Below are 27,180 nucleotides of genomic sequence, written 5' to 3'. Positions count from 1 at the left end.
GTTGGAGAAACGTGTAGTTTCTCGTAAAAGAAAAAATGAGAATATCTGTAGTGAAGATGTAGAGAAGAGGAAAAAAAAGAGGAGTGATGTAATTGCAAGCAAAAAGAAAAAGGAAAATGAAGAACAGGTTGTAGGATGTCATTTTGAAAATAGCTCTGGTGTCAACTGCTACGCAAATGTAGTGCTGAATGTTGCATTTTATCTGGAAAGTTTGCAAGAGCAGATAATAGTAAATCAGGGAAAAAGATTCTGTTCAGAGCTGAGTCTCCTTTTTAAAAAGCTGAGTAAAGATAAAACTCAAATAGAAAGTGCTACTGACATTAGAAAACTTTTAGATGTATGTTCAGGACGAACACAGTTTTCTCAAAATGAACAGCAAGATGCACATGAATTTTTGATGTATTTTCTTCAGGTAGTGGAAGAAGAAGGAGTTCCCATTGACATTTTTTTTGGTCTCTCTTATAAATGGGAACATAGTTGTGATAATTGTTATAATATATGTGGCTCTATTGTTGATAATGAAAGGTTTATTTATTTGACATTGCCAGAGAGTAAAACAGTCACTTTTGCAAAATTAGTTAAAGATGCTAATCATAGCATGAAATGTGGTGAGTGTAATTCTGACATGTTTTCATCATTAATTTTAAAGGAATACGGACAGTATGTAATTTTAATGATGCAACGATGTAGAGCTGATGGTTCAAAATTGGATACTTTAATAAAGAAGTTTATAGGACAGCAATTATCAATTTCAGGAAAAACTTTTGTAACTGTTGCAATAATTTTCCATGATGGACCTACTGTTACTTCTGGACATTACACAGTTTATCTAAAATGTGAAAAAGGCTGGACACTGTGTAATGATTCCCAATTGATTTTCAAACAACGTTTGCCTTTTGATTTAGCAAATTCCTATCTAATCTTCCTGAAACCTAAATTTTAGAGAGACTTGGCAAGATCTGGACAAAATAATTTTACCATTTTACTGGATTACCATTGCAATTTTGTAAAAAAAAGATTTTTAAAATTATCATTTGGCCTAATGGAAAGATAACCAATTGTAATGTGGACTTTTTTAATTTTTAATGCAATTTTGAAAAACCAATAATTTAGAGATTATCGGTAACTTCTGCACATTTTAAATTTTGGAATGTTATTGGACTGCCATTGGAAATTTTTTCAAAAATGATTTAAAAAATTACTATTTGGCCATGTGGAAAAGTAACCAATTCTATTGTGGACTAAATAAATTATTCAAAAAATTTTCGTGAACCAAAATGTTACAGAGAATCGGTGAGATCTGGACAAATTAAACATTAGAATTTTATTGGATTTCCGTTGGAAATTTATTCCAAAAAAAAAATTAAAATTACTATTTGGCCTAAAGGAAATGAAATCAGATGTATTTTGGAGTTATTTGAGATATAATATTGTGATTATAGTTCTGAAACAAACATATCAGACGGTATTTAAAACAAATAAGTATTGGTATTAGATGATATTTTTTTACAATATTATGCATTTCTATAATGTTAAGTTTAATTAAAAAAAGAATCAGGGCTTTTTTAATACAATCTTTGTGATTGGTATTTTTTTTTGCCCGCTGTAAAATGATGAATGCAATTGCTTTCACAATTTATAGTGAAATGCAATATATTCTGAAAACAGCAAAAATAAGGCAAAAAGATTTTTGGGTAAAAAATGTAAATATGTGTACTGTATTATAAAATGTTTAAAAAATATTAATACTTTTTTCTTTTTTTCCAGATAGATATAGAAAATTTTCGAAAACTACAAACATTTTTAAAACTATTTTTTATAAAAAGAAATGAATAAATATTTTTTCAGTGTGTATGGTAAGTCAATAATAATAATTGTAGTCTCTCAAGGACAATGTAATGTGATAAATGATTTTTAGTGTTTTTTTTAAAAAATAAAAAAAAAGTACGCGCACCGTACGCGTACGGTAAAAAAAAATAAAAAAAAGTTTTTAAAAACATATGTAAAAAAAAGATGAAAGATAAGGTTGGCTCTTAAAAGAACCGTTGTGTTCATGCAGGGACAGAGGAAAGAAAGATTGGGAATATTAGACGGTACGACAAGTGTGCTGATCTATTTTACTGTTCACCAGGGAAACACTGGTCTCCCTATAAGTAATTAGATCGTGACAAGTGGCGCACCGTACTTCAACCCTCGCAAACCGAGGGTTAATTTCCAGAGGGCCAGCAAAAGGAGATTCTCCCCCCACAGATGAAGGGCTCACCTGACCTGCAGAAGAAGGAGTCAGCCCTGCAGATGATGGTCCAGGCTGAGCTGCTGTGGATGTACTGGCTCGTCTTTCTGAAGAGTTACCTCCAAAAAGATGACCATGTGTCCTTCTGTGTACATCCTGGAGGTGTCTCTTCATGGTGTGATTCCCAAAGGAATACTTCCTGTCAGGATTACCTCTAGAAAGTGCACGCTGACACAGCCTGCAAGTAACTAAGGGTGCATTCACCTTTTGCTGGCCTTCAGGAAAAGTAAAATAATCCCATACATAAGAGGGCTTTTGTTTCCTCGCTCTCTGCCTCAAGACAGTGCTGCTGGTGCTAGCCTCACTCTCAGAAGGGCTCTGCTGTTCTGCCATCGTATCCCAAAGACAAACCAGCTCCTTCTCCCAAGGGATCACAAGCAGAAATGAGGGGAATGGGTGTGGTGTAGGAGAGTTCTAGAACTGAAAGTAGTTTCAACCAATCAAAAGTTGTGTTTCATGATCACATGACCTACCGTACGCTTACGGTACGCTTACGGTACGCTTACGGCAAAAGTGCGCATGCGCGTAAAAAAGACACGCGCTTGCGCGCATGCGCATAACAGTCATTTCCCGGCACTTCCGCGTAACGTGCGCGTGTGGCGTAAGCGCGCACGCGTCCCACGCGCAGTACGCGCGGCTACGCAAAGTGCGTAACTATACGCAAGCAGCGTAGATAGATTACGGACGTTGCGTAAACCGTACGCTTACCGTGAGCTTACGGTACGCGTACCAAAAAAAAAAAAAAAAAAAAAAAGAACTGGAAATAAATTTTACATGTTTATTTTAAAAAATATATTAAAAAAAAATATTTAAGGATTTTAAAAATTAAAGCATAGTCTTTATAAAAGGTAAGTAAATTAAATTAAAAATATGTTTGAAAAAATTGAAGAATAAAAAAAAAATTAGCATTTAAAAAACCTTGCAAATTCACTGAAAAAACCATGGGTTTCACACACGTTATAGTTAGGAATTAGCATTTTAAAAACCTTTGAAATTCAGTGAAAAAACCATAGGTTTCACACACGTTATAGTTAGGAATTAGCATTTAAAAAACCTTAGAAATTCAGTGAAAAAACCATAGGTTTCACACATGTTATAGTTAGCTGGACATTTTACTCGTAAAAAACCAATGAAATTGCCCCGTTATAGTTAGTTCAGCTAACTATAACTCGCGCGCCCGCAATGCACTGCTGATGACGTCACATATTACATCACTCATGACATGGTCAGTGACATCACTCATGACATCACTGATGACATCTCAAATGACATCACTGATGACATCACTGATGACATCATCCTTGTGATAGAGTGGCAGACCTCCTCTTCCCCTAATATAACCTTTGACACACACATTCAAAAATAGAAACTACAATGATCAAAACAATGGACATACCAATACCAGATAAAACAACCTTTTCAGTAATTCTAAGACCCACATACACATCCACTCATTCACCAACAGTCCAATTCAGTCACTCATACATGTACTCACTCATCATATGTACTCATACACCTATACATCCTGTTACACAATGCCACTCATCCATAGAGTTACTCACACACATAGTCACTCATGCTAACAAAGAATCAAACATACATTTACTTGCATATACAGTTATACACACACCACCACACTTACTTCTACGGAAACTTACACATACTTAGTCTTTTAAACAATCACTTATAGAAACACATACTTATTCATACAAGAACTCTTTCAATCTCTCACTCTCACATATACTCACATATATACACAAATAGTCACATATACTAGTTTAAAACATATGTAGTTACTCATAAAGACACTATTGAGACAGTCATTCACTCACTAACACATCCATGCACACACTCATCCACCCATACAGTCCTGCACACATGCTGTGTTCAACACATACAAACAGTGAGTCACTCATTCATACACCTATGCACTACGTAATACCCCCCACCGAACCATGCAGACACTCAGACTGATACTCAAAAAACCAACTAATAACCTATATAGACACCCATGTATCTACTCACCAACCCATGCAGCCACTTATACACAAAGTGAGAGACTGATACAGATATATACATATTTAAACATTACTCACTAAAACATGTATTCACTATGATACACTTAATCAGTCAGTTAAACAATCAATTTTTCAAAAACAAATCATCCATTTAGACACTTATATACCCATTTATTCTTCCATTGACCTTGAGATATACATATATAAAACATATTTAATTTTCAGAAAAACCCACATTCACTGGATGATGTCATCAGTTCTTGATGCAATATCTTGGGTTTTTATATATTTTTTCATTTTTTTTTCTTTTATTATTATTGTCTTTTACTTGCACAGCCTTGAGGAAGTCGTGGGACTACTTTCCCTTTACGACGAAACACGTGTTGGCTGTGACTGTGATGTTCCTCTTGAAAGCTTCTTGAAATAAAAAGAAAAAGAAGAAGACCTGATACATGACTCTTCGAATTGTTTTATCTATTGTATTTGTTACTCACAAACACGAAAAAAACGTTAGAAATTTTATATTCACGTGTGCTGGGGATTTGTAACAAGTTGTGCTAAGAGATAGTATGGCCAATAGATAAAGCCCCACGGTGTTAAGAAGAATTAACTAATGGGCACGAACGCTGTCTCACCTTAAGGTATTCAAAAACCACTGTTCTAAATAAATTTTCCTGTTCGTATTAAAACTCGTGTTGTTGGTTCTGTAAGTGAAGAGCGCATATATGTTTAACTGAGACGAGGTCCAAGTGCGGTTGTTGATGAACCGGGAAAGCTCAGAGCGGGTGAGGTCAGAAGACTGTTACCATGAAGGCCTCAACGTCAAAGGAATGCTGCTTGGCATAGGTCCTAGTGAAGCCCTCAACTCTAGGACTTAGAAACATTTCTGGAAATCAGATCTCCTTCAGTGGGGCCAACTAGTAAGCTCAGGCCAACCGACAACTCGATGGTGGCCTTGATGGCAATCCCGGTATCTGTCAGTTATTCATTCAGAAAGTTGGCAAACAGTATCTAAGTCCGAGCTTTTGCAGTTTGTGCAGAACAAGTGAACCTGGGGACCATCACTTGGGGCTTAGGACTCACTATGAATGAGAGCAGCATCAGGGTCCAAAGCAGATCTAGCTGGAACTCATTAGCTGGGCAGTTGCAGGGAGAGAGGCCTCTGGAAGCATATTCTGTCCCTGTAGCTCAAATAGGGGGGCAGCCACCTGACCCTTGAAGTCACTTCTGGATCCTGGGTTCAAGGCATGCAGGTCCAGTCTTTCTTTAGGTTCTTTAGACAGCACTGGAGCCCTTCCAATACTCCACAGCTCCAGGAGTGTTCTTAGAAGAGGTCTTGTGTTGTACACCTTTAATCCTAATACCAGTGTGTGGTTGGAGGGCAAACCAGTTCTGGTCAGTTCCTATACCCCCGACTGAGTTAGTGCCAGTCTGTCTAGAGAGACAAAAGGGAGGAAGTCTCTCTCTTTTTCTTTCCCCCCCCCCGGTCTCGCGCTGCATCAGTTTTTCTGGTAGCAGAATGATGGTTTTATTGCACTGGTTTGGTGATTATTGCTTATGGATTTGATTATTGCTTATTGATTAACAATTTTTTATTATTGATTATTGATTGTGGATATTTGGATGAGTATTGATTTATGTACTAACATTCTATGCTGAGTCACGTTGCGTTCCATGTTGTTTTTGAAGACTTCTGGGATGTAGGAAGTCGGATGCCTTGTGGCAAGTGAAGTCACATGGTGAATTGTTTGTTGCCCTGTAGGTACACGGGGAAAATGTGTGACGATTGAAGTTGCATGAAGCATTGTCTGGGTTCGATTTGGTAACATCGTTGTGTGTTATCGTTAGGGACATTTCTGTGTGAAAGAGGTGTATGGGTAGCGAAGGCCACCTGTGAAATTTTGGTCTTAAGTAACAGGAGTCCACGTGAACTCTGATTACGCTTATCACTGAAAAGGTAATAGGTGTTCCCTGAGCTTGAAAGAAGGATAAGGTGGATGCTACTTTATTAACGAATGTAATAATTCTGTAGTAGGGCAGAGGTAAGCGCTGCTCTCGGGAAAGACAGGATTCTGTGTGGATGAACTACATTTTCCGTATGAAAGTGTGTAAATGAAATAGCATTCGACTCAATTGTGAAACTCTGGTTTTATTTCTCAGGAGCAGAGCGTCTCCAACAGGTGTCTTATTTCCAGAGAAATGGTTAGTTAATGCTTGTTAGAAGGGTAAGGTAGAGGGAAGTACTACTTTATCGCCGAGTGCAATTATTCCGTAGTAGGGCAGAGGTAATCGCTGCTCTCGGGAAAGACGGAATTCTTGTGAGAAAAGTCAAGACTATCTCTTTGTTTGCGAAACAGATAATGGTGGCGTTTTTATGTCGTTACTAACAGAATTTGAGTAAAAAGTGAATGTAAGGAAGTTTGCCGATAAATTTTGTTAAGGAGGGGTCAGCAGAAGCAGGAGTAGCGAGAAAAACTGACGTCAGAGAAGACCGCGCTGGGATTGGAAAGTCAGTAAGAAACGTAGACGCTCCTGATTGGTGCGTTAGTGTGCGCCGCGCTAGGAATGGAGAATTACAGGGTGACGTAGACGCTCCGGATTGGTGCGTTAATATGAGTCGCGCTACGATTGGATAAAACAACAGAATAGTCGTAGGAGAAATCTAGCGATACTGAAAAGAGAAAATGATGTATTACGATCCACCAGAAAAAGAGAAAAAGTCCTGGTTCGGAAAGATCAAGAGTTTATTTAAAAAGGACAAACCGATTGTGACTAGAGAGGGACAATTGCTTCCTCCACCAAAATCACCTGCATCCTTTATGGTTGCGAAAATGGCTATCATACATGTATTTGGTTAGATAATTGGGCAAAGTATACCAAAGATGATGGAGTTTTAGCATTTCCGGAACATGGTTCTTTCAATTTAACGGTATTGAGGAATTTAAGAGAAAGAATGATGAAACTAGAACCGAGACCTAGACCTACTCAGTTTGAAGCATTGACAGAATGGGAAGATGAGATGTATGACAGAAAACGACAGCGGAGTGGCGGAAGGTACAAATATATGTTTGGTAGACCGTGTGGACAAGAGAATCATGATGATAGAATGAGGAGATGGCGAAGTGCAAATATGACAGATGGTATGCTCCCTATGAGAAGTGCTGAAGAGACTAGTAGTAGAAAATGTACAGAAAAAAGAAATAATACAGAATCAGAAGGTTATAAGTATGGTGTGCATGAGTCGGAGGATGATGTTCTTGAGGACATGTTTTATAAATATCCACCCGTATCAATCAAATTCCACATTGTTGACACCAAGTGCCCCAGTAAAAGAATCACCACAAAATATAAAGTTTGAATCAATACCACATGAGGTAGGAAGAAATAATCCCTTTAGAGAAACAGAAAATACACAACCTGGTAAAATGGCAAATGAAAATTTAGCTGAATTAGCAAAAACAACTTTAGAGTTAACTGAAGAGATTAGGGAACTAACTAAAAACTTGGAAGCTGTAACTGTTCCTGTAACAATAGGACCTGTAATGCCTATTTTTGATAAACAAAAGGATAGTGAGCATTTCCTGATGATTCCTTATAACAGTAATAAACAAACCGAAATGCAAAGAAGAGGTTCAAGAGAGAATCCATGGAGACAAGCGGTAGGAATTTCTGAACAAAGTACGCCTAAAAATTTGACAGTAAATCAGAGTCTAGTGAATAGAGCAATAATGAAGACAGAATCAGTACCAGGGTCACCAAAAGGTTTAGAACAAACACGAAATGAAATAATTCCTGTAGGTCCTACTTCTGATGAATTAAGTGAATGGCTAAGGAGTTTACAGCAAAAAGATGCTGAACCTCAACCTTTAGGTGTGTCCAAATTAAAATTAGTTTTAGAAGAACTAATAGTAGGAACTATTCCCACAGAAAAGTTAAAAGCTTATCAAGATGAAGAATTAATGTTTCTATGCAAAAGTATAACATGGAGAGCAACTCACTAGTTAGGTATTTTTAACTAATACAAACACCACTCCCCCAACACTGCACAACACATAGTTTCACAAAAAAAAGTGCTCCTACGTAAATCTCGCAAGTCGTAGCACGCCCCAAGCAGTAAATGTTTGGGATGGCCCCAATGATGAAGCATGTCACCTAGGGGCAACCCTGGGTGAGTGAAAGCATTTTTCTTTTCTAAATTGTTGAGGCTAACCAATTTGGTGAACCCACTGTCTGTTGACTTAGGCTAGTTTCTCATGATCCATTATCTATGGCTCAATTGAGTGTGCCAAAAAGAAATGGCCATGTCATAATTGCGGAAGAATAGGGCATTGGAGAACCGAGTTTAAATTTCCCCCAAGCGCTAATGGTGATAATGCATCATTGAATCCACAGGTACAGAATGAGGTGAGTTGTCAACCGCAGCAACAGCAGCAGGTTGTTGCCCAACAGTGTCAGGTGCCAAAACCGCCTTTTCCACAGAGCGTAAATCCTCAGAAATACAGTAATGAAACAGGATTCTAGAACGAAGAACAGATAACTAATCTGCCGCGCGCTAGTGCTGTTTCGCAGTATTGGCTACAACGCGATGAGAGGGAGTCAGAAGAAAGCTATTGATGGTGCCGAGGGGAGGAAGAAGAGTGTGTACTTGGCGCAACTCTAGAAGTAGACCAGACAGGCCCTTTAGTGGATGGAAAGGTAAATGACGAAAAAATTGCTTTCCTAGTAGATACTGGTGCTACGCGTTCAACTGTTAGGTCCGCTGATGTCAAAAGTCTTCCTCTCTCAGATGAAACAATCCAAGTAGTTCAAGTATCCAACAGACAGATAAAAACATATCTCACTGAACCAGTTAAAGATAAAATAGGGAAATTTTCTGAAATGCACCGTTTTGTCGTATGCGATTCAAGCCCTGTAAATTTGTTAGGGAGAGATTTGCTGTGCAGAATGAACTGCACAATATTCTGTACTCCTGATGGCATAGTTTTTGAGACTCCTGATGAGGATGTACTGTACAAAATGACTATAGCTAATATGGAACCTGAAGTTACTGAGGCATTTGCTGTATTTTACCCTGAAGAATTGCCTCAAGAATTGAAGAAAACAGTAAAAACGGAGGTGTGGGATTTCACAGGAGAAGATGTGGGATTAATGAAAAATGTAGATCCTGTAAAAATTTCTGTAAAGGAGGAGTAAGTTACCCAAATATACCACAGTACAAATTGACATCCGAAATAATTGCAGGAGTCACTCCTATAATAGACAAAATGATTGAACAAGGTATTTTGAGGGAAATAATGAGCAGTCCATGTAATTCACCAACTGAACTGAACTTTTAGAATAGTGCAAGACCTGAGAAAAATAAATAAAATCGTTGTATCATGTTGTACCATTGTACCAAATCCATCTGTGATTTTGTATCAGATTCCTCACGATGCAGAATGGTATACAGTGATTGATTTATGTCATGCTTTCTTTTCCATTCCGTTGCACCCTGACAGCCAACAGATTTTTGTTTTCCGGTTTGGTGAACGTATTTTGGCATGGTGCCGAATCCCACAACGGTATACAGAGAGTCCCTCGATATTTAATCAGATTCTTAAAAAGTCTTTAGAAGATTTAAAAATGCCTGAAAGTTCGGTATTGGTCCAATATATCGATGACCTACTTGTGGCATCGAGAACTCGAGAAGCTTGTGTAGTGGATACCATTGCATTGTTGAATCATTTGGCAGATGGAGGACTTAAAGTATCCCCATCGAAATTGCAATTTTGTCAAAAGAAATTACAATCTTTAGGCCTCAAAATTGAAAAAGGATTAAGATAAGAAACTGCAGATAGAATCAGGATAATAAAAGGAATGAGAGCCCCAATGACTCAAAGAGAAGCGAGAATGTTTCTTGGAATGGTTGGATATTGTCGTCAGTGGATTAGTAATTTCTCTTTGATTGCAAAACCTTTGGTACGCTTGACAAGGAGTGATGTAAAAGATCCCATTGAATTAAATAAAGAAGAGTTGAAGGCTTTTAAACAGTTGAGAGACGGTTTGTGTGAACCACCAGCTCTTGGCATGCATGACTATGAAAAAAAAATTGAGCTCTATTGCAGCAAAAGAAATGGATGTGCAATTTCTTTGTTAATACAGAAACACAGAAAATTGAGGAGGCCAATTGCATATTTTTCAGCTATGCTAGACCCTGTAGCTGTGGCATTGCCTGGTTGTCTGAAAGCTCTAGCAGCTACCTGTAAGAGTCTGGAACAGAGTGAAGAAATTGTGATGGGATATCCCGTGAGAGTGTTTGTACCTCATGATGTGGCAATCCTTTTAAGAAGGAGCCGCACTCAGTTTATGACGCATAGTCGCCTGACCAAATATGAGAAAGTCATCTTAGGTGCAACGAATGTGAGCCTTGTGAGATGTCTGAATGTGAATCCTTCAACATTGTTGCCTGATGCTGAGAATGTGGAAGTCAGAGATGATGTGGATCATGACTGTTTGGAAGTGCTTGATTTCTGTACCAAACCATGTCCTGATATAAAAGATGTACCTTTGACAGAAAGTGACTATGTGATGTTCGTGGAGGGATCATGCTTGAGAACAGATGAGGGAATACTGAGTTCAGCGTATGCAGTATGTACGGTAGCAGCTGTTTTGGAAGCATCTTGTCTAAAAGGAGTAAAATCAGCCCAAGTCGCTGAACTTTTTGCATTAACAAGAGCATGCAAGTTGTGGAAGAATGTGAGAGTGACTGTGATAACCGATAGTCAATACGGCTTCGGTGTAGTGCATGACTTTGGGCAAATCTGGTCCCGAAGAGGGTTTTTGACAACAAGTGGAACTCCTATAAGGAATGCTGAAGTGGTTGGAAAGTTGCTTGAGGCGATACAGCTGCCTAAACAGTTAGCAGTGGCGAAATGTGCTGCGCATTCCAAGTCCGCTGATTATATTTCAGCGGGCAATCGGTTTGCCAACTATATGGCTCAGTATTGTGCACGCAATCAGAACTCAGTGAATCGTGGGAGAGAAAAAGAAATGAATTCATGTCCCTTGTTGTTTACTAACACTGTGAATACATGGGAAGAAGTGAGGCAGTTGCAGGAAGAAGCAGGAGATGAGGAAATGAGACAGTGGGTAATAGCAGGATGTGCACCACAGGAAACAGATCACGTGTGGGTTTATTGGGATGGAAGACCAGTCATGCCTGACAGCATGGTTTCTACCATGGCACGGATGTATCATGGACAAGCACATATCGGAAGAGATGCTATTATTAGACTTTTCAAACGGACATGGTATAATGCAAAATTTAGACTTGTAGCTGAAAGCCTTTGTCAAAGATGCCTTATATGTCAACAATTCAATCCTGGAAGAAAAACAGTGGTAAGTCTGGGAACGATAGGACGAGAAGGAGGGCCTTTCACAAGAATGCAGATTGACTTCATTGAAATGCCCCCCTGCAACAGGTTGAGGTATGTTTTAGTGATGGTTTGTCTGTTCCCTCGATGGGTGGAAGCATATCCAACTAGAAGGAGTGATGGAATCACAGTAGCCAAGCTACTATTGAGAGAGTTCATTCCTAGATTTGGTTTTCCAGTCACGATCGAGGAAAACATTTCCATAATGAAATCATGAAATTAATTTGTGAAGCATTGAATGTACAACAGAAACTACATTGTGCCTATCGCCCAGAGGCTTCTGGTGTGGTGGAACAAGTAAATGGCACCATTAAAAACAGACTGGGAAAAATGTGTTTAGCCACAGGTTTGAAATGGCCTGATGTCTTGCCTCTGGTACTCATGACTATTAGATCTATTCCGGATAATACAGGCTTGAGTCCTCATGAGATAGTGATGGGGAGAGCAATGCAACATGTTTTCATACCCGTCAACAAGCTATTACCTATATATGATGACTTGGTGTTGGATTATTGCAAGGGCTTGGCTGATTACATTCATTCTGCGTTTCATCAAGTTGGATCGGATGCAACCACTCTTGAAAAGAAGCCAGTTAATGATCTGAGCCCAGGTGACTGGGTGAGAATAAAAGTGCATAGAAGAAGAAATTGTTTGGTCCCAAGGTGGGGTAAACCACGTCAGGTGATACTGACCACAACGACAGCTGTAAAACGTGCAGGCGTGAAGAACTGGATTCATGCTAGTCACACCTTGCGAATTCCAAATCCAGTGGATAACAAAGAAGGAGAATACTTTGAAGAATCTGATACAAGTTCCGAATCAGATACTGAAGAAATAAGAGCAAGACAAACTCCTGAAAGTGGGGAGTCAGAACCAAGTCCAGCTGTAGCACCAGAGAATCTTCCATTAAGATGAAAATTGCAAATTTCTGACACCAGCTCTGAATCAGACACAGAACCAGTACAGGCACATAAGAGTGAAAATATAAACAGTGAAGAGACTGTCAAAGAAATTCTTGATAATGAAGTTCCGTATGAAAAGTCAAGAGAAATTCCACCTGAAATAACAGAAGTAGATGGTAAGGTACCAAATACAGAGAGAGAGGGAAAGATTGTCACGGAAGACCCCCGAGGAGATGTAGGGAGACCATACATCCAGGTAGAAGGAGGGACAGTTAGTCAGCAGGAAGATTGTGTGGAAGAACCATGAGGAGGGACAGAAGTAGTTAAGAAAAAGGAAGTGGTGGAAAGAAAGACTACTGAAAGTAAGAGTTAAGATGGAACTGAATCGGAGGACAGTGACGAAGAAGTACCAGAAGATCGAGTCCTGAGGAAAAGAGCTTGGAGAACTGAGAGAAATGAAAAAGGAAGTAAGCTAAAAAGGCCAGCAAAGGATGAAATTTGGCCAAACAAGATAAAGAGATTGAGATACAGATTGACACGAGTGAATTCATCCAGAGCTGAACAAGAGAAATCAAAAGACGTTGAACAGACACTCTCAGAGGAAAGCAAAAGGACTAGAAAACCCAACCAGAAGTATAAGTCACCAGAATGGTCGTATGTGGCACTTCCTGAAGTACGAGAAGAGGCAGAAAGCCAAGGAGATCTAGAGGTGACTGTACCAGAAGTGGTTGAGGAAGACGAAGAATCGGAAATCCTGAGAGTTATCTTGTCCGACATCGGGGAAGAGACGGATGTTCAGGAAATTCTGAATCAAGATTGTGAAAGAAAAGTGAAAGACGATCAAATGCCAAACTGAAGAGACAAAAGTGCTCTAGAAGGAGAAACTTGAAATTTACCGAAAAAGACATAAACCGAAAAGAACCAAGTAGGTCTTAGAGCCTTGGGTTAGAAAAAACTAGTTGTGAAGTAGAAGAGGCTAAGTCAAAAGACACTGATCATTTTTCGAAATGGCAAACACCGAAAGTGGAAAATCTACATTTATGTTCCTTAGAAGATGGTGCAAAATGTGTTGTTGTTGTACAAGATTACTAATGCCTCTGTGGAGTGCGTTAGCTTTAATGATCTCATTTAAGGTTACATTTAAACAATAGAAGGTCATAGTAAGAATAAGACTGATATAGAAAAGATTCAAAAGATTAATCCGACTAAAATAGATAGAAATTATTTACATAAAGATAGGTCCATAACTGATTTTTCTAACAATGTTTTCTCAAAATTATTATATGAATATGTGAAAACAATGTATGTGAGGGACTGTTATGTCTGCATGCAGTTGCCTGCATCAGTGTCTGAGGGAGTGATGTATCATCATCTCCCAGTGACATATGGAATAACATGTAGCGTATTAGCAAATCTGTTTTACAAAATAGGGAAGCTGGAATACTATTTTTCAGATGTAGATAACATAGTTTCACAAGTACCTGTAGTCAATAAACTGAATAAAGTAAAACCTGCTAAAGTGTTAAGTGAATTTTTCTTAGAAACTAAAGAATTAAAATTAGAGTCAATATTCAGAAATAATCTAACTTGTAGTCTGAAAAGAGAGGAGAAGACTTTCTTAGATATGGTAGAAGAAAGTAGATTAAAAATGCAAAGGAAGGTACCTGAGGGAAAAGAAGAAAAGACAGTTTGGGATGTTGAAAGAGAAAAACATTTGAAAGGAGAAGCTAGTCCAACAATGGCTCTAGATTGGCCTCAGAAAGGGAAGTTGTGTATTAGAAGAAATCAAACTGCACATGATAACTATTTTGTAGGCACAAGTGATTGCCATGATACTTATAGAATCATGGGTGGATGGGGATTTAAAGGAGTAAATGATCCGGTTTTTCCTAGATTTTATTTTATCTGCAGGAACAAAGCTTATTATCGATTACCTGACCATTGGTATGGCACATGTTATCTAGGCCTGGTTTTCCCAAAGATATTTCATGTGGGAAGAGAAAAAGATGGTGCACATGAGATAGGTAGACAACTAACAAGTAGGAGAAGAGAATCTTGGTCAGAAATTGTAGGAGACATTTTTGCAGTGTTGATACCAGCAGTTGAAATATCTCTGAATGCACATAAAATTAGAAATTTATCAACAGTAGTAGATCGCTTGTCAACAAGCACTGCTGGAGGATTTTTATTGGTAAACACCTAAATAGTTGCCATGTGAGCCATGGTGATGCAAAATCGACTTGCCCTTGATATAATTTTGGCAAAAGAGGGTGGAGTCTGTGGAATGCTGAAAGTTCAACATTGTTGTACTTATATTCCTGACGAAAGTCAAGATTTAAAGACGTACATAAAAAATATAACTGATTTGCATGAGGAGATTGTTCCACTGGAGGTTGAAGGTATTTGGAAAAAGATTGGAAAAAGGTTTTCTACTATTAAAGACTTTTTACTAAAACTAGGAAGTACCTTTATCGGTAACATTTTATTTCCAGTAACATGTGTGGTTATTCTAGTATTAATTCTGAGATTAGGATGTTCATGTAGCAATAGAAAGAAAATACAAAATAACATAAAAAGAGAAACTGTAAAGAAGAGAGAGAAAGAAAGAAAAGAAAGAGAATTTGAAGAGGTAGAATTAGAAGAATGGAAAGAGAATATGTATAAAAAGACAAGAGAAGAAGAGACAGGGGAAACCGTCATGTGATATAACAAAATTTAAAAAGAGAACTGAATTCATTTCTATTTACAAATTTAATAAAAATTTAAGGTAGTGTGGTGATGTTAAAAATCACCAAAGGGGAGATTGATGGAGCAGGTAAAACAAAAATTTGTATACCTCCTCTATTTTGCATGAAAATACTAACTATATAACCTACTTATTATAATTTTACTAATGGTTTGCTGTGTTAAACTAAACCAACCATTTGCATAAACCAATTACATGTGGGATATTGCTATTTGCTTGGCATAATAACTCTAAAAACTAAAATATGTACGCAAATTAATAGTAGTATATGTGGTAGTAGGATATCGCATGATTTATGTTGCTTATATGACGTTTGCGTTCCTGTTTTGAACCGTAAAGGTGAGTATTATTGCTTTAAATGTCGCCATGAGCTAGGAAAATACTAATACATAAAGGGATTAGTGAGGGTTTTACATTAGAATCTTCATTTCTTTGTAATAATTATTCTTTTGTGTTTGTTTCGCTTAAGTTGACATTTCGGCCTACCAAAATATGGCGTCCGAAATGGAGTTCAGAAATGGCCACCGTCTCGTGAGCGCAATATCTAATGCACAGACTCGGATGGCTCCGTGAACTTACCGACGACCCCAAGGCACAGTGTTCCTGGTCAAGGATAGGAACATGGAAGACTGCCAAACTTCACTGAGTAAAATCTGGTCTAAATGAATGTTCCCCAAACCAGCCAATCACCTTCTTTCTTAGCCTAAAAATGTTTCATGTTATTCTGAAATGTATTATCAAAAAGAGTAGTAGATTAGGGAGGGGCGTTCTGGGCATTCTGCGGTTTCGATGACTGCACACCCCTGTCGACCCCACAGACTATGACAGATGCTTGCACGATTTCTGGCCCTTTGGAGATATTTGGGACTGTAACGTGCTGTGCAAAGAACTTTCGGAATTTGAGCTTTGGCCTGCTTGTTTTGGACAATTTAAAAGCTAAATTTGGTTATGCAGAGCTAAATGAATTAGAGAAAATCCAGATAGCAAGAATAGGTAAATATAAATGTCATGCGATTTGTGAACAAAATTCTAAACTTGATCGATTATTAATGCTGATATTAATGGGAAATAATATTTAGATAAACAAATATGATTAGCAGAAATTACGAGTTTGTGGTATTTCAATGAAAAGAGTAAAGGATTCTGAGTCTTAAATGTGTTTTTGCTGGTTCTAAATCACCATCAACCAATCCAACTAATTGGTCCGTCGACCAAGTGGTGGAGTGCCTTGATGTTTAGGATCAGGAATCTATAGGTGGTGAATGCTAATGTATATTCTGTAAAATAATTTTCAGTATTAACCTATGACAGAGCCAGCGCTGCCACAGTAAAAACTGCTTTTATGGGTGTTTCACTGCAAGGACATGTAAAACATAAATTATACATGTGCTACTTTTAAATACCATGCACCCTGTCCTATGGGCATTTAGGGCCTAGCTTAGGGGTGACTAATATGTTTCAAAAAGGTAAGTTTAGGCCTGACAAAAGGTTTGTTTTGCCATGTTGAAATGGTAGAAACAACTGACCTCAAATCGAAAAACGAATAGAAATGGGTAGGCAAAAATGTCAGGGAGGGATGGTCCTAATGCTCCATCAAATAGGTCGTGGCTACTTTTTAGTTGCAATGTCCCTTGCATGCACTCTGGCAGGGCCCAGATGATGCAACTGGAGCACTCCACTTAGCGTTCTCCGATTAGCATAATTTAAAAGTATGAGGCCAAAGCTTGCATTTTTCTATTGCTGGAGCAAAACACTGTTAGAGCTCCCTGGAAACAAAGCTTTCTTTCCTTATAGCCCCAGTCCAGTCCTGGAAGGATCCCCATCTGTAACAACACAACCACAAACCTGATACAATTAGAGAGCAGCTCCGAGTGTACAAAGGTACTAATCCGGAAGTTTAGATGTTTCTTGATCAAGCACTTAAATTAGATTTTGGGAATTTTAGTAATGTCTATGGAATCTTTATACGTGGGAGGAGGGCATAAATAGATATGGACACCTTGCAGTCTGTGCCTAAAAATCAAACTATATCACGCTGGCAATGCCCAGCGAGGCATAAAAGATACAAGATTACGTTCACACACAAGAGACATGGTCCAACAGTTTGGACTCCGCTACCCTCTTTGGGGGCAGGCAGATTAGCTGGTCCCATGATACAATGATACAAATTAGCAAACAAATGATCAAGTTTGAATTTGTAGTAACAAGAGATGGATGAAGAGCTTAAGTGGATGTAGTGGTACCGAGTGCTGTCTCTTAAGCAACTTTGGATGGTCATAAGCACCTTGAATCTGCCAGGTACATCTTTAGGGCCCAATTGCAAGTTTGGCGGTGGGATAGCTGGACCGCCCTGCCACCGCACCGCCAAACCAGCATAAGAACAGCCCGCCGAACTATGACTTTTTTAGTTACTGGTGGCCGGTTTCTTTGTCGTTCCCACGGTGGTGCATATAAAATTGGCACGGCAATGGGAACATCAAAGGAAGTTCCAGCACTGCATGGAATGTGAAGTCCATGCTGTGCTGGAACTGGGGGTGCATGTACAACATGTACCTCCCTGTGTGCAACCACATAGAGTGAGGCACAAAGGGGCCCTGTGGGGCCGCGTTTTTTCCCTCACCGCCACTGTTTTTATGGAGGAAAGACCTCCATGAAATCAGTGGTGGTAAGGAAAGTCATAATATGCTTGGCGGGACCATAGCAGTCCTGCCAATCATATTACTGCCTTGAGCCCACCGTGCCACCGCCAGGGAACGGCGGTTCCCGGGCAGAGTCTGTGGTCCCAGGGTGGCACGATCGCCAAGGTCGTAATGTGGCAGTGGAAAGACTGCCACCCCACCACGAGTCTGGCGGTTTGAAGACTGCCAGACTCATAAATAGGCCCTTAGTTTGCTTGGAGCATGTTCCTTTTTCAAACATGTTCTTTACATTTTATTTTTATTTAGATTTTGATGCGAATGAGTGCATCAAACACTTGCATTGCAATGAGCGGGATACTATAGAATTCTGATGATAATAATAATGTTTCTTCTCGCCAGCTGCACACATGTGGAGCTCATTACCAGCGCCCACAAATCACCTTTGCACTCCTTTTATGCTGCACTTCAACAATCAAAAAGTAATGTGTTTATTGACCAAGTTTCAGCTTATGAAAAAATAACTGCATTTAACATATTCCTTAATCATTTCAAGGAAAACCCAATTAGATGTCTCAAGTATTGATGAAATCAAGATGCATACTATGCAGCTGAAACTAATTGCACACAGCCAAATGTCAACATAGGCAGGAGAATATTGAATACACATGTTCTAAGAATTGAATAAACCGTGGAAGGTCACAGTTCAAAATTAAAGAGACTCTATTAAAGTATGGCCGGCTGTGTAATTTCTAATTTATCATGCGCTGTTGAGCAGAAATATTTCCTTTGTATGTTATTCATAAATACCCATAATGCATCACCATAGTACATGCTGATAATTGAAGGCATGCCTGGAGCTGGGATGAGCCATTTTATTTCATAGTTTATGGACCGAATATTTGTCTGGACCTTAACTGAGCTCCACCATTAGGCACCAGGATGATGCCCTTGAACCTTTGAGGTTCAAGTGGAGCCGCAGCCCATCTGCAAAGGCGTCCAGACACAGATCAGTGCTTGGCTCCTCTGCGCAAGCTCAGTAACAGTAATGGAATGAAGTGCATCAAGTAAATGCTTGAACAGTTCGACTGGATCTGCCTTTGCAAAGTTCGGGACATTGCCCAGCCGGTGCACCTCCACACTTATATGTACAGTGAGCTGTTCAATGCACATTCACACATTCACTCCTTGTCACCTCCAGTGAGACCGCCATTCCCGGCATCATTTTGAGGCAACCGTAAAGATACAGTTAAGTAAGATGACTGACTTCTACTCAGATTACAAGGTGGCAACTCCCTCTGCACAGGCCATGAAGAAAGTCACCAGCTGACCTTAAATTTAGATGACTACAGTCCATGAAGAAAGTCACCAGCTGACCTTAAATTTAGATGACTACAGGCCATGAAGAAAGTCACCAGCTGACCTTAAATTTAGATGACTACAGGCCATGAAGAAAGTCACCAGCTGACCTTAAATTTAGATGACCAATACTGTTAGGCTAGGTTTAAACTGGCGGGCTGGGGCTCCACAGATCACCAGCCCTGTTCCTCCCCAGTAGGGCTTGCACTGGGGTCTTCCACCTCAGACCTGAGAGCAGCAGATCTTCAGCAAGGCACAGCATTCAAGTAACAGTGCAGATACTCACAGCATCCACCAGGTTGACCACTGACTTCGCAAAGCTGTTGGTGTGGGCGTGAGAGGAGCGGTACTTCTTAAACTGAAAGGAAAGAGAAACGTTTGTCAGAGGAACTCAAGACATGCCAGTATTCTCTGCAATGCTTCAATGTAGTAGAGTTTTTGGGTCGTGCTCAATTCTGTGTACTTCTGTACACTATCAACGAAATACTGACCAAATGATACATAGTGGAACACTATAAGCGAGCGACTGGGGCAGCTGGGAAATGGACGCACACAAACAAACAATATTTTAAAGAATATGTTTTCATCGGTCTTTGTTTCGCTTTTCTGCCCTTTAGAGTCATCTGTGTTTTCATGTGAACTGAATCTGAATTCTTTATTTTCGGACTCTATTGTACACAATGAATGCAGGCTTAGTCATTTCTAATCCATTTGTGAATTTGTAGATCAGAATAAGAACAAAAGTGGGATCAATGGTTGCTGCTGTCATTAATATTTAAATATTTTATGTATTTTCTAGCTTTTTGTGGACAAAGCTGATGCTAATTCGAGCATTTAGAAAGTGATTCACTTCTCTCCCCTTTCTCCCTTCCACCCTTTTCCTCAGAATAATAGGTCATTGGCACATCTTACTCACTTTTGAATAGGGGTGCGTTGATTCCATCCCATAATTTGGCACCACAATATTTGACTGATCTTGACTTAGTATGTTTTCATTTAAACAAATAACACATTGTACTTTTCTTTGAAAATAGTACAATAACACTTTAAAATCTTACTAAGTTATGACATACTAATATTAAGCCTGGGCAAAGCACTACGCTACGCTCGCGTAGCGTTGCGTAGTGCAGCGGTCATTTTTTGCTTGCTCGCGGTCCTCAACATCAAGTTGGCGACCACGAGCAAGCAAAATGACATCCCGGCGAGACTTTTTCCTTGTTCGCGATCAGCAACATCAAGTTGCCGATCGCGAGCGTGGAAAATAAACATCCCGACGAGATTCTCAACGCGAGGAGGTCTGGTTTCTCATTGCGAGTGGTCGTGTATGTTCGCGACCGCTCGCGATGAGAAACTACCAGTCTGCGTTGAGAAAGCTGCCGCTCAAGTAAAAATCTACTCGAGTGGCAGAAAACTACAGCTCGCACTGTGCAAGATGCCGTTTTCAATGATTGCACAGTGCCGGTTGCTTGTCCGCACTGTGCAATTATTGAAAACTGCATCTTGCACAGTGCGAACAGGGTACAACGCAGTACGCGAAGTGCTACGCGTAGCTCGCGTAGTGCGAAGTGCACTTTGCATAGCTTCGCGTAGTGCTACTTCGCAAACTACGCCCAGGGTAGCCAGATGCATCTTTCAAATCAAGGAACTGCACTTTTCTCTCCGACTGGTTGGTGAATAGGAATGCATTTTGCTGCGCGACCTATGTACAAATAGGTCGAATTGCATTGCAAATTGTCTATTTGTAGAAGGTCAGAAAACAACTTGCCTAATGAATATTAAATAGACAGATCATGATTGGACTCTCTGTGATTTGCTTCCAATGCAGAGGCTGAGCTCCATACCTTCATTTACTTTCTGAAACTTAAAACATTTTTGCTACAAAAGCAACCAGTGTTTCTTAAAGGACCCTTTGCTGATTTTTCAAAAAACAAGTTTCCTGTTAGGAAAACATTGTGGGTGTAGTCTGTGGTCCCAAGGACAACTTCCCGCTGTGGCTGCCTAAAAAATTTACAAAAGGGAAGCTGTACGAAGGGGACACATCTCCTTTGAGATTTAGTTTCCACCTCCTTTGAGGAGTTGGATTACGGTTCCAAACCACTGTATATACCATTGCGACTCACAGGATGGTGTAGGAGGCTGACTTGGTATATGGTGCACACTTGTTAAAGTGTAGCATCCTGCACCAAACCAGACAACACTTATGGTGTTTTTAGTGGTTTGGATAGTCTTAGAAAGTTCTCTAAGTGGTAGCTGTGGAGAGCAGCCTTCAGGCTTAGTCTAGGAGGGGTGTAAACTAGCAGCTTGTTTCAGCAGTATCTAGTCTTATAGTGCAGATTAAGTGAAAAAGAACCACACAGTGAAGATATAAAAATAGTTATATATTACAGACACTCACTAGCCCAATGCCATATCTCCTACCCGGAAATATAGTTACAATCCACAAAATACTTTGATAATATGACAGGTAAGTAGCACGAAAATACAGCAGGCTACATGGGGGAGACCAAACCATATACAAAAATAGTGGAATACGACTAACGATCAAAGTCAAAAGTGGACCCAGAAGACTTAGAAGTGCTGGGGGACCAAGGAACCACCTGAGGTAAGGACCCAGGAACCCCACGAAGGCTGTGTGCTAAGTGAATACACAACCGCATGCTCAAGGTAAGTCAATGGGGAAGTTGCGGTGGCAATTCTTAGGAAAAAGGACCCTTCCCAGAGGGCTTGGAAGACACCTGTGGAAGATGGACGTTTTGAGAGTCACCCCACCCGTGTATACCCAGGAGACCAGGTTACTTGCCCCAGGGGAGCCAGGTGCATAGGTACAAAGTGACGCCAAGAACCGCCATAGACCCCAATGGGTAACTTCAAGCAAGATGCTGCTGATGAAGAAGCTGGAAGAGACTAGTGGAATCCATGGGTGAATTCAAGGAGAAGAGTACCTGCAATCAGAGAGGACAGAGTCTATGCCACTCAGGAGTGAACAGGAGGCACAGGAGTTGGGTGTCCCCCATTGTCGGCTGTTGCAGGGGAGTTGATGGTGCCCTTGTCTCTGCAGGTAAGTGGACCAGGTGATGCAGGGACCACCAGGAACAGTGTATGAGCTGTCCCACATCGGATATCGATATCCAGGGGGTTGGTGTCCAGCAGGCGCACCAACAGGACTTGGCAATGGCAACACGTGGAAGAAGATGAAAAGATACAGTGTCAGCACCAGCAATGTCCAAGAGACTCACCACGTTTAACTAAGTCTGGTAAGACCCTGTGCAAGCATGGAGGGTCCTACCTTGACAGGGCCTGAAGATCTCTGGAGACAAGAGTCGTCCAGCCTTAGCAACAGTCAGCCGACGCAGTGCACAGGGACTTGGTTCTGGCGGTGTTGACGAGGGATCCTGGCCTCAGACTCAGTCTGAAGAAAGCGCAGGCCTCGAAGAAGTTGCAGAACCACTCCTGTGTAACCAAACCTGTTGGAGTCTGTAGGTGCCTGCGGATACAGGGGAGTGACTCCTTCGCTCCAAGGGAGATTCCTTCGGGTGTCTTTGGATGTCCATAGGCCCTCGACAGGACCTGTAGGGAACACAAACACTGGCGATGCAGCAGGCTTGCAGAATAAAGAGATCAGGAGCAGGCAGAGTCTTCCCAGTTGCAGTCTTGGTTCCCAAAGCGAAGTCCGATGTGATCAATCCGACGCGGTCCGTACGACTCGGTCAGAATGTCCAGACGGATGAAGAGGACACAGAGTTAGATCTGAATTGAATCTCACATCGAATCTAGGGACCCACCCTCAGGTAACCCTTAAGTACCCTAAGGAAAGGGTTGGTATGATTCAGGGGTCCCTCTCAGAGGAGGGGCATGAGAGTGGGGAGGATACTCCCATGTCCTTTGTCCAGTTTCACGCCAGAGCGGGAGCCCACGGCTCCCCAAACTGGTTTGAGCTAGAGTATGCAAGGAGGGCACCAAAGGGCCCCTAAAGCAGTCTGAGGGGACTGGAAAGTGTCCCCACCCTGTCCCAATACACTAAACCATGTCTGGGAGGTGGTCACACCTCCCTGCGACAGGATACATATTGTTCTGCCCTCACCTGCTCGAGCTTGCAGCAGCAGGAGGGCAGAATTGTGTCTCAGGTCGGCAGCAGCCCTAGCTTGCTGTCTGGTTCTGGAAGCCTGCTACCGGGAGAACTGACGGCCTCCCAGAGGTGATCTACAGTGCATGGAATCATACCGCCCACACCGGTTACAGTGTGGGGGTATGATTCCAACATGTTTGATACTAAACATGACAGGGTTCATTACAGCCAGTTTTGAGATGGTCATCGCATAATGACCAATGGCCACTCTATATATCATAATGGCTGATGCACTGACAACCCAGGAGAATGGACTCCGAAGGTTGTAGGGGTGTACTGCACATTCAGGGGCACCCTCACACTTATAACTGAGCACCCTGCCTTTGGCACTGAAAGGCCTACTAGAGGTGGTAACTTAGATTTTTTAAGTGCAGTGATGCTAGATAAAAGGAAACATGTTTCGTGAGAGGTGCAAGCACCCACTCACACAGGCTGCAATGGCAGAGTTTGGAGGGTCCCCTATGGGAGGCATAATGAATAAATGACGTTACATCGCGGTGTTTACACCGCGATACCTTTACAACGCAGGCATTAAAACGCAAGTTGTTACAACGACTTGCGTTGGAGGGCACTGGACTTAGGAATAATATGATTTACTATTCCAACTCCAGCCTACTTTATAGTAGGGAAGGTGTTGGAATAGTAAATCATACTATTCCTTAGCTTAGAGCGCCATCCAGCGCAAGTCATTGTTATGACTTGTGTTGTAATTCCCGCGTTGTAAAGGTATTGTGGTGTAAACACCGCGATGTAACCGATGTTTCCTGGCATAATACATGCCTGGTGTACCTAGGCCCTAGGTAACTGAGTACCATGTAACAGGGACTTTACTAGGGTACACCAGCAGCCAATTAGGACTGTACCAAGGTACTAACCATAGCCAATTTAGGTAGGAATCACAATGACTGGGGTCCTGATTAGCAGGATCCCAGTCAAACTAGTCAGAAAAACAGTATGACACCAGCAAAAATTGGGGATCCTACTTTCCTACAGATGGGACACACCTTTCACACCCCATCCTAACTGTGATTTAGGATGGGTTGCAAAACCCATTTTGTGGCTAAGAAAGGCTTTTCGGACTCCAAAATGAGTTTCATACATACTAAAAAGCAGTACTGAAGCTTCAACTCCTGTGATTTGGCGAATGGCAGGGTTTGCAACAGAAAATTATTTTGTGCATTTGCCCCCAAGTGCTTTAATAGGCTTAAGAGTAATAAACAAATACATACACAAAAACTGTTATGTTATTCGTTTTTGTAAAGCACACACATCCCAAAATGGTGGCCAGGCGTTAGAGAAACTGAGAAAAGCAGTCCAAGTACCAAGCAGGAAAGGAATCAGTGAAGAACTGGAAGAAACCCGGTCAGAGAGTGTACAGCCAGGTCTTTAAGGCTTTTCTGAACTCAAGTCCTAGCAGTGGGAGAGGCATGGAATTCCACAATAAAGCACCAGACAGAGAACAAGCCCTGCCACCTGAGTGAGCTCTTTCAACTTTGGGGATGGAGCGGAGGGAAGAATCATGAGAACGAAGAGGATGAGCGGGAACATAGAACTTACATTTGTTTTTCAAACAGAATGAGCCAGACCGATGAAGGGCCTTGTGTGTTGTACCCAGAGATTTAAAATAAACTGTTTAAGCCTCTGCAACCAATGTAAAGTGACAAGGGCAGCAGAGGCAAAAGAAGAACTTTCCCAGGCAAAAACAATTTTGGCCACCAAGTTTTGAATATGCTTTACTTCTTCAAAACATTATGGGAAGCTCCTAAAAAGTAGTCGAGTTGGCTGAGAACAGTGGGCTGAACAACGATGCGGCGAACCAGTGGGGAGAGGCAAGGAATTATTCTAATTCAAAAGCCTTTCTGAGCATTAAAAAATCTCAGAGACAACAAACATCAAATATTACAACACAAATTACAGAGCAATTAACGACATTCCTGCGAAATTGGAGATATTGTTCTCTAAATAAAAAAGCACAACTAGTTGAAGTTCTCAACCCTCCTACAATTTTCGAAGCTATTTTTACTTCCAAACATCACAAGACTGCAAACCACGGAGTCAATATCTGGCGGGTCACAGAATGACCTCATGTTTATATGTTATCACCGTCTTTTAAATGTGATCTTCATACTTTTATTTGTTAACTTGTGGGGGCGATCCTCTTTGTATTTCTCTTTTTCCAGACTCAGACTACACTTTAGGTCTGGGTAGAGACAGCTTGACATAACTCATCTCATAGCAAAAAAAGAGAATTCAGAGGAAATAGTGAAGGGCTTTAAGGACGTATTTGAGCAGTTACGCATTTTTCATTTTATTCCTGCATTGGTGACAGTGCTAGGAGCAAAGATGCTCTGCACTCTTCCTGCCAAGCTTGCCTGGCACGGATTTGGTACTCCAAGCTCACGGTGACGGTGTGTCTCCTCCCCAGGGAAAACAGCAGCAATCACGTTTAACATAAAAGCAGGGCCTACAGCTGCAACAGCAGCTGGCACACCAGTGATCATAGCTGCTGCAACAACAAGTGAAAACAGCAGCTACAACAGCTGACACTATGGAAAGGACAACAGCAGCAACAACAGTTTGCACACGAATAACAACTACAGCTGTGACAACAGCAGTCACACCAGCAGCAAAAGCTTGCACAACTGTAGTCATGAAGGCAACGACAATAGCTATATTAGCATAAGCAACAACAGCGGCCACAGGAGCAGCAACAGAGTAACTACAACACAAGCCTTAAAAGAAGTGACCACACTCACTACCACTGTAGCCATAACAGCTTCAACAATAAGGCAGGAACCATAGTGGGAACAACATCTACTACCATGAAAGAGAAAACAGCAGCAACTATAAATGAAACCACAGCTGTCACCACAGCTGGGGCTACAACAGCCACAACGATTGGGACCTCAGCATGACCCACAAATGTAACCACAACAGGGGCTACAGCAAAGACCCTAAGTAGCAACCAGAGCAGGGACCACTACAGTGATGACAGCTACCACTGTGATATGGAAAACAACAGCTGCCAGCAGAGAAAAACAAGAACTACAGCAGCAGCCATTGTTGCAACCGCAACAGGGATCACAACTGTAAAAACAGCTGCCATCATGTCAGCGACAACAACACCAACAAAATATGCAAACAAAGCAAGGGCAACAGCACTGACCTGCAGCTGTAGCCACAAGGTGGAAAATAGCTACAACAACAGCAGGAAGCCCAGCAGCAGCACCCAGTATCACAGCAGAAGCAACTGCCATCACAGCAGCCACTACGTCTCTCACAACAGCCAACATCACAGCAGCAACAACAGCTGACAAACCACCAACAGCTACAAGCACAACAGGGATGAAGCCTGTAATAACAATTGGAACCACAGTCGTCACCACCATACCAGGAATCAGAGCTCTAATGATTTTTTGGTAACCAAACGAAGGACCGAAAGTTGCCACAAGAGCAGCAAACGTAGCAGCAAAAATGGCTTCTATGGCACTAGAGACAACAACAGCAATGAGAGTAACCGCAACAGCTTTGCCACTCTCATTGCAGCAAAAACAACAGTTGATGGACGGAACAGTCCAGCACGAACTGCCAGGCCAAGTCCTCCCTGGACTGAAAATAAGCATTGTAGGACCCGTTTCGGGGTTTCACCCCTCATCAGCCAGGATAGCTTGACTCCAGTGGCATGGAG

At 41.0% G+C, this 27,180-nt stretch overlaps 1 protein-coding gene across 2 annotated transcripts in view; it reads right to left on the bottom strand.

The window, feature by feature from the left end:
- The window catches only part of ADAM23 (ADAM metallopeptidase domain 23), a 731,894-nt gene that overhangs the window by 281,764 nt on the left and 422,950 nt on the right, over window positions 1–27,180 (bottom strand). For both annotated transcript variants that reach the window (XM_085648912.1, XM_085648913.1), the window contains exon 10: window positions 19,653–19,724. In XM_085648912.1, the coding sequence (XP_085505038.1) occupies window positions 19,653–19,724 (72 nt within the window). The remainder of the gene's footprint in view (window positions 1–19,652; window positions 19,725–27,180) is intronic.

The sequence above is a fragment of the Triturus cristatus genome, chromosome 3_2 (genome assembly GCF_964204655.1).
Source record: "Triturus cristatus chromosome 3_2, aTriCri1.1, whole genome shotgun sequence".
NCBI classification, from domain to species: Eukaryota; Metazoa; Chordata; class Amphibia; order Caudata; family Salamandridae; genus Triturus; species Triturus cristatus.
This window is presented reverse-complemented; position numbering and strand designations above follow the sequence as displayed.